Here is an 8,262-nt window from a genome sequence, read left to right on the forward strand (position 1 = left end):
AGACAGGCAGACAGACAGATCTACAAGATACATAGAGACAGACAGACAGACAGACAGACAGACAGACACACTAACCGATGCGCTTACTTTAATTGTAATATAATAATTATAATTATAATAATCCTACACTTCGCAGATATAAATGATTATATTATGAATCACTAACCAATTCAGACATATTTTATACATACGCTATTTGAAAATAGCAGATAAGCTCACAATAACAGTTGTTGTGAGCTTGTAGATCTGCTATTTGTTGAACAACATGTTGCTGAGCGGTACATTGCTGGAGATAGATAGTTTGATAGATAGATAGATAGATAGATAGATATTTATAGATTTATAGACAGACAGACAGACAGACAGACAGACACGCCTTTTTTTCGGTTTAATTTTTTTCATTTTTCTTTTCTGAAACCGCTCCATTAGGTGGAGCTTGGAGCTTGGGGGTCCATAGCTAAAACCCCAAAAAATGTTAGCCTACAGTGGGCTATATATATGTACAGTACACGTTGTGTATTATTATGTTACAGCATGCACTTGCGTGCGTAGTTACGCACGTGGAAAATCCGGCTTGATATCAATAGAGAAAATAAATTCTAATACATTCTAATAAATTCATGACTGATACCAAATGAAAATATAAACTTGACAGACCATATAAACATTAAAATTATAAGAATTCAAGTACAATTGCCAGAGATCTGGCCAAATGAAATCTCAACTGTTCTGTCTGAATGCGCAAAATATGTGATATACAATTATTATGAGTGACCCCTTGGGCCAGGGGGGGTTCGGGGGGGTTCCTTTGGGGGGGGGGGGGGGGGGGGGTGTAGGAGTGGGGGGGTTTAGGAATGTGGATTACAGTAAAATTGTAATGACAAATTCCAAGATGAACTCTGCAGCCGCACTGAGGCGCTCCAAGCCGTCAGATATTCCCCGAATGTTGGTACCTGGATTGCCTTTCAATAAAACCATATTTGATGGGCATATGTATCACCTACCTGTTACTGATTTGAGAGAATTTTATATTATTGTAATCAGTTCATTATTTCCTGTGTAACCACCATGAATAAAACTGAAGTGTGTCATTTGGAGCGAATGGCATTGCGTGGCACAAATTGTCTTCTTTGAATAGACTATCATCTTATGTAAACGCAATTGACACAAGGAATTGATTGACACTCTCACATCTGCTGATAATAGGACAATTATAATCACAGACATTCCTGGAGAATTAGAAGATAGAATGTTGTGTGCCAGGCTGTGGGTGTGTTTAGATATGCGCAACAGCGCATTGGTTTGTATTGTATTGGACCAGTGCGCAATGAATAATGATAATATTATTATTATTATAATAATCCTTGAATAGCGACGTGTAGGCTATCTTGTGGGTTTTCATTGGCTGAGCAGTCTGACAATCCCCTATGAGCGTCAGTCATTGGCCGACCGCTGTTGGTCCCACCCAGCCTAGTAAATACAAAATGTGATTGGAATGGACGTCAAACGGCCCCGCCTCTGGTCCCGCCTCCGCTCCCCCCCGCCTCCCTGCGAGGTTTCGAGTAGAATGTTTCAGAGTTTCAGCACCTGCATGCCTCTGAGGCTTTGCCTCTGCTGCTGCTGCGTGCGTTCAGAGATTTGAGGAGAGTGTGCTGCTGTGTGTGTGACGCTGAATCACAGTTTCAAAATAAAGTTTAACCATTGAATTTTTTTCCCAGTCTTTCAAAAACGATCCCCATTTACAAGGTTTCAAACATGGAAAACAAAAATAATACCCAAGGAGAACAGTGCCAAAATGCATATTCTGAAAGTGTGTTTGTGACCAATTTGAAACTCTGAAAATGTGTTGACGAAACACTGTAAAATGTGTTTACAGAGATTTGAGAAACACTTTCAGCCTATCAACACTTTTTTCAAAGATTCAAAACGAGTTTTCAAACCTTTCAAACCTTTTGAACCCTTTATTTTAAGTCAGGAGTTTACAAGGTTTCAAACATGGAAAACAAAATAATACCCAGGTAGAACAGTGCCAAAATGCATATTCTGAAAGTGTGTTTGTGACAAATTTGAAACTCTGAAAATGTGTTGGCGAAACACTGTAAAATATGTTTTCAGAGATTTGAATTTTTTTCCGGCCTATCAACACTTTTTTCAGAGATTCAACACTTTTTTCAGAGATTCAAATATTTTTTCAGAGATTCGAAACGAGTTTTCAGTCTTGCAAAAAAGGTTTTCAAGGTTCTGAAACCTTTATTTGAAGTTAGGAGTATTGGCAGTGATCCGATTCCATAGAATTCGACCCAGGACAATTCGCCCAGCCGCGAATTTGAGTCAGCTCGACCCAAATCGACCGGGTCGAATTATCTGTGTAACCCCTAGAGGGTAGTAGGTCAGGGAGTCGAGGTAGGGTAGGGGGTCCCTCCAGCTCCCCATCAGTTTGGGAAAACGTTCTGCTTATTTTGGGCTTGTTTTCCTAGACCTGGTTGCTTATTTCTCTCACACAATCTGGCAACACTGCCAGAGACGATTTTATGCAGTCTATGGACGATACATGCCGCTGTTTAGATGCCTCAATAAAATTGTACAGTGTGCTAAAAAAAAATCCGAATTGATTGGATAAAAACCTGTGATATGTCTTCTTTTATATTCCTGAACCGATTACCTGACAAAGGACACAATCGTTCAGAAATAGTGTTTGTTCACAAGCTGGTCCAGCTGGCTGATAGACTTCATAGTATTTCACCAAACTTCCTGTTCCAGTTTTGGCTCCCATGCAAGCAATGGCGTCGGCCCGTCCCCTAGGCCGTCCCTTCCTTCTTTTCTAATTTCCTTGTATGTACCGCGGAAGTCGAAGCAGTCAGGGAACAATGTTTCCAATGTTTGGTTGTTTGGGAAGAGAGAGCTGTAAACCCGTTAAAATCCGGAATCGCTACGAATTCAGAAAATATGGCATTGCAGCAAAAAACCTGATGGAGTTGCTTGAAAAATCCTGCAAGCTATTGCAAGTAAGTTAAGCCCGAGTTTTCTTTAGCACGAAAATAGTGATCTCTATTAAAGCTCATGACAACACATCGTAATGATGAGACGCGTTGTGAGCTTGACTGTACATCTGCTATTTTTGATCTCCTAAATTAAGCATCGCTGTTCTGTTCATTGGTGGAAGTACTCAAATGTTTTACTTAAGTAAAAGTATCAATACTGCACTGTAGAAACACTCTGTTACAAGTAAAATTCGGTAATCAAAATGTACTTGTATAATTAAAGTACAAAAGTATTGGTATTAAAAAATACTTAAATTACAAAAGTAAAAGTAATGTTTGTCTCTGAGATGTAGTGGAGTAGAAGTAAAAGTATTGACATTTTGAAATAGTCCAGTAACATAAAAAAATACCTCAAAATTGTACTTAAGTACAGTACTTGAGTAAATGTATTAGTTACTTTGAACCACTGGTTCTGTTATGTGTTTCCAGGTACCCCGTGGATCATATCGTGTCTGCTTGCATGAAGACGGCACTGAGGTGACAGAGGAATATTTCCATGTTCTTCCAGATCATGTAGAACTTGTGCTTCTCTCTGATGCCCAGACATGGAGTGGAAGTAAGTAACTTCACTATTACACATGATGGATTGTTTTTGCAGCTGTTTCCTGTAATAACTACATTGTTTGTAGGTATTACATGTTATTACAATTATTAACACAGAAAATGTAATGCACTTGTACAGCTTGCTTTTATTACACTTAAAGTATAATAAAAGCCTGTAATAACATTCCAAATAATCTAATAAAATGTCCTGACTGTCTGATATTGCAAATGTAATGCCTTTTACATTTTGGGGAATTAGTACATTCTTAGTTTGTCATTTTTTGCTAAGCTCATTTTCAGTCCAGAGTTTGATATCTTATTATAATGATATTCTTAAAACCAAAAATATAGAACTGGACTGAAAATACACAATATAATCAGTCAAAACTATTACAGCATTATTTAGGGGGGGGGGGGTATCTATACATTCCCAATAATGTAATGAGGTAGGCCTATTACATTATCAGTAAATGTCATTACCTCACACAAGTTATGTTTTCAGCCAAATTCATCAGACTTTTGTCTATTATTGCATTATTTGTTAATTAATAAGTCTTCACCCCTCTGTTCATATAAAGTCAGTGTGTCAACGTATGAGACATCATTTGTTAATTACCATTTAACTACACATTCTGCAACGTGACTTTACATTGTGCTTCAGTTTTCAGCAGTGATCTAAGACATTTGCTGACAGAGGGATACGCTGACCATCTCATCCAGGAAGCCAGGAAACTTCTCACTGATAAGCCGAAAAGGCGTAGACTCCTGGGTAAATTTTTCCGTCACTTCAACCCTGATCTGCAGGACAACTCTGATCTGGAAAAAAGAGAGGATGATGAAGGCTGGTTCAAAGGTAGGCCATCCCTATGGTATATTGTACTTATTTGGTCTTAAAATCCTGTTAACATGTTTCAGTCTTATTAGGGCCCGTACACACTGCAGGAGATTGGGTCCGATATTGCTGTCGCCGACATTTTTTGGCGCTCGCCGACAAAACCTCCCGATCTGACACAGATCGGCCTTTAATCGGCGAGCTAATGCTCGCTCTGTGTGAAAGGTTCCGCGAGACGATGTGGCCGCGATTATCCGCTCTGCGACGGCTTTCCGACCGTTTTCAGATAACTACCATGTTAGATATTCAGCTCTGTCGCAGACAGGAGATCGGACAGTATCATACATTATGAAAGGGTCTGCGAGGAGATCCACGCTACAGCCAATGAGAGCACATTACAGCCACCGTGGCCAGGGGAGCGTCGCTGGATCTGACCACAACAAACAGTCCCTACCGCAATATTACCGTCCAGTCCTGTATTAAGTTAACATTATAAAACAAAATGAGAGAGTGAGCGAGCCTGGTGGGCTGTTTATTTTAGAGGAATTGTACAGAGAGAGAGAGAGAGAGAGACAGACAGAGAGTGAGAGCGAAAGCGAGTCTTGTGTGTGTGTGTGTGTGTGTGTGTGTGCAGCATGTGCACGCTGTTTCTGAACAGCGTTGCCAGATGTTGCGAGAGAAATAAGCAACCAGGTCTATGAAAACAAGCCCAAGAAAAGGCCACTTGAGCACTTTAAACCTATTTACAAATACATTGGATATTTGAAAATAGCCGATCTACAAGCTCACAACGCGTCGCAGCTATTTTCAAAGAAAAATCTTGAGAAAATTGTGGAATATTTTCCAAATCCACACAAATCTTGTATGGGGGTCTATGATGGCACAACATATTTACAGAAGGGGGGTCTGCGGACAAATACATATTATGTGTTGTTTAAACAACATTAGGAAACAAGGCCAAATAAGCAACTACACAAATAAGCCCAAAAAATGCCCCCCGCAACAACCAATATTTACAAGCAACTCTACAGAAAAACAAGCCCAAAGTCGCTTATAATAAGCGGACATGGCAACGCTGTCACTGACCGCTTCTGCGCACTTGACGTGCGAGAGAGAGAGAGAGAGAGAGAAAGAGCGAGAGAGGGGGGAGAGGGAGAGGGAGAGAGGCATATCACGGGATACGTCGATTAAAATGAATTGGAATAAACTCAAATGTATTAATTGGGTCTGACTCTGGAGATAGCATCCTAGTGAACTATCCTACAGTGTGTCAGCCCTTGTCGGGGATCAATCCTGTTGTGAAGACCACAACGATATTATGACAGACGATTTCAAGAAATAAACTCCTGCAGTGTGTAATGCTTAACGATCAGATGACCCCCCGACCACTTAAAGGTCCTGCAGTCTGTACCTGCCTTTACTGGTACCAAATGTCCCCATGACCTCTTTTTATTTGTTCTTGTTTTTTTTGTATGTTTTTATTTTATTTTTTACTGCTAGTTTTTCTGTTGCTTTTTTGTACTATTTGATTTTATGTACTGTCTGATAAAACTTGTGAAAATAAAGAGTACAAAAAAAAAAAAGGTAGGCCATCCCGTGGGGATGCTTTAAAATACAGGGAACATCCCTTTATCCATCTGTGTGTGACTTTACCCCTGACTGAGGTTTCGTCTCAGGTGTCAATGTTCGATTCAAGACCAAGTCTGCTTATATGAAGTACAACTGCGAGAGCAGGATGCGAGGCTACCTGAGAGAGGTAACAGCAACGTTTCTAGTGTAACGGTCCTCTACATATATCAGTAATTGTATTAAAATGTTATTTTACCAGTTTTGCATGTCTACTTAGATGGCTGACGTGGCGAAAACCATAAAGAAAAAGGAACTCAGGGAAGAGTTCCAGGCAGCGGCAGAGTTGCTGACGGACAAGCTAAAAAAAGACAAGTACAACGGCTGCTACTTCGACAGGACTGAAGAGGAACCAAACCGCTTCTGCTCTCAGGATGGCTGGTTCACATGCCAGGTGACAGATTATTATAGTCTGACCGAGAGGCAGATATAGAAGTTTGATGGATAATAAATCTCTTGAGGGAATGACTTGCAGATTGAAGGGGGAACCAAGTAAGAGACTGTCCTTTCGATTAGAAAGTTCACCAATTCACTATCACACGCTTTAATGCATTAGGCCTCCCAACATCTCTAGGAGGCGTTAATATTGGAATACACTTCAGATTATCAAAGTAGATTCAGATTCAGTCTTTATTGTGCTCTATAGAGGACATTTTCTTTCACTTCACGGTCTGTACACAATCAAACACTCGTCACAAGTAAGACTCAAACCAGGGTATAAACAAACTAGAACATCACAACACAAGGTCAGTTACACACTGTAACTGACCTGAGCCCAGGCTATTAAACCACTTATACTTAGTTGAACGGAGCCCACTGGGACTCTATACTAGACCCTCTCCTGTTTTCCCTCTACACTAAATGTATTTGCCGAAAATAGCAGATCTACAAGCTCACAAGCGTTGTGAGCTTGTATATCTGCTATGTTTGACAAATGTTTGACCCAGAATAGGGATGCTAGACTTCAAGTGGTTAATATGATTGCTGACATAGTTATCTATATTTGCAGCCAGAGGGTGAAGCATGGGTTGAGGGGTGGCAGGGGTCATGTGTTGTGGTCAGTGCTCTGTAAGTGGTGGCAGTGAGGGCTGGCAGGTTAGGAGTGCAGTGTTTTATTTTAGAAGATTTAGTGATTTTCAGGGGCTCTTTTCTACTGCTGAGGGCGAGCATGGTGAATTAACAGGTGGTGCAGTACAGGAGGATGGGTTTAATAGTGCTACAGAACAGAAAGAGCAGGAGATGGTTTGACTGATGCAGCCCTAGGTTTTTCAAATGGCAAAGTGTCATGGTTGGCAGCATTTATGGATGTCTGTGGTGTGGTGATCAAAAGTCAAGATCAAAGTACTGACTGTACCTCTCACAAACCTCAGGGACCGTTCGACCAGGACGCATGCATGTTATACCACTCAATCAACCCCTATCGCAACCACGAGAACAGGGTGGTCTTCAGCACATGGAATCTGGATCACATGTAGGTGTTAGGTTATCAGGGTTATTACATTGGTTGTGCTTAATGTATTAAAACATTTTATTCAGGAACTTGAGACACAAGTCTCCATTATTGTTGGACATTATCTTCTCTAACCCCCCCACCACCCCACCCCCCCATTACAAATATTGATACATATATATATCTATGTATACATGTGTTTCCAGGATTGAGAAGAAACGGGCAATCATCCCTGATCTGCTGGACGCTCTCTGTGGCCACAAGTGCAGTGACATCAACCTGGAGTATTTCTACAGTCTGCTGTTCACCAGAGTAAACCTGAAGCTTGTTCACATTGTGTGCCATAAGAAGGAACAGCACAACCTACACTGTGAGAAGAGTAAGATCTACAAACGGGCCATAGATACAGATAAGAAAAAAAAAAAAAGAAAAAAAAAAAAAAATCTTCCTGAACCCAAGATATCATTATCTGAAGATTTGCAGCTCCATCTAGCCTGACACTCAGCCTGAATTTTCATTTCGTTTCACTCCATTATTCAGTCTGAAAGCCCTCTCAATGCAGCGGAGTTCTGAGATGGGGGCGTGGCCAAAGTGGGACTCCACTATGAACCAACGCGATTGGTTCATACTGGATTGTCCCGATCCCGATTCGTCGTACAGATTTTCAACCGAGAAACACCCGCCTTCGAAAGCGTCACCAGACCCTGAATGCTAGGCAAAGGATTCAGGGGGTGGAGCCAGGCTAAGCTCCATCCACTCCTTGTTTAACT

At 40.9% G+C, this 8,262-nt stretch overlaps 1 protein-coding gene across 1 annotated transcript; it reads left to right on the top strand.

Annotated features, from left to right (window-relative positions):
* The first annotated feature begins 2,848 nt into the window (after positions 1-2,848).
* On the top strand, positions 2,849-8,042 carry LOC308096931 (DNA fragmentation factor subunit beta-like). Its single transcript, XM_080444455.1, has 7 exons — positions 2,849-3,005; positions 3,471-3,597; positions 4,246-4,437; positions 6,093-6,172; positions 6,263-6,436; positions 7,413-7,513; positions 7,699-8,042. The coding sequence occupies exons 1-7, from the start codon at positions 2,868-2,870 to the stop codon at positions 7,988-7,990; spliced, it is 1,104 nt and encodes a 367-aa protein (XP_080300581.1). The 5' UTR covers positions 2,849-2,867; the 3' UTR covers positions 7,991-8,042.
* Positions 8,043-8,262: the final 220 nt, after the last annotated feature.

This window comes from Gymnoscopelus braueri (assembly GCF_963280865.1).
Source record: "Gymnoscopelus braueri genome assembly, chromosome: 12".
Classification (NCBI taxonomy): domain Eukaryota; kingdom Metazoa; phylum Chordata; class Actinopteri; order Myctophiformes; family Myctophidae; genus Gymnoscopelus; species Gymnoscopelus braueri.

What these genes read in the sequence shown, in the direction of transcription:
- LOC308096931 (XM_080444455.1), top strand. Translation starts at nt 2,868, where the DNA reads ATGTTTCCAATGTTTGGTTGTTTGGGAAGAGAGAGCTGTAAACCCGTT. An exon ending in AATCCTGCAAGCTATTGCAA is followed by an intron (nt 3,006 to 3,470) that starts GTAAGTTAAGCC and finishes ATGTGTTTCCAG; the next exon opens with GTACCCCGTGGATCATATCG. An exon ending in TGATGAAGGCTGGTTCAAAG is followed by an intron (nt 4,438 to 6,092) that starts GTAGGCCATCCC and finishes GTTTCGTCTCAG; the next exon opens with GTGTCAATGTTCGATTCAAG.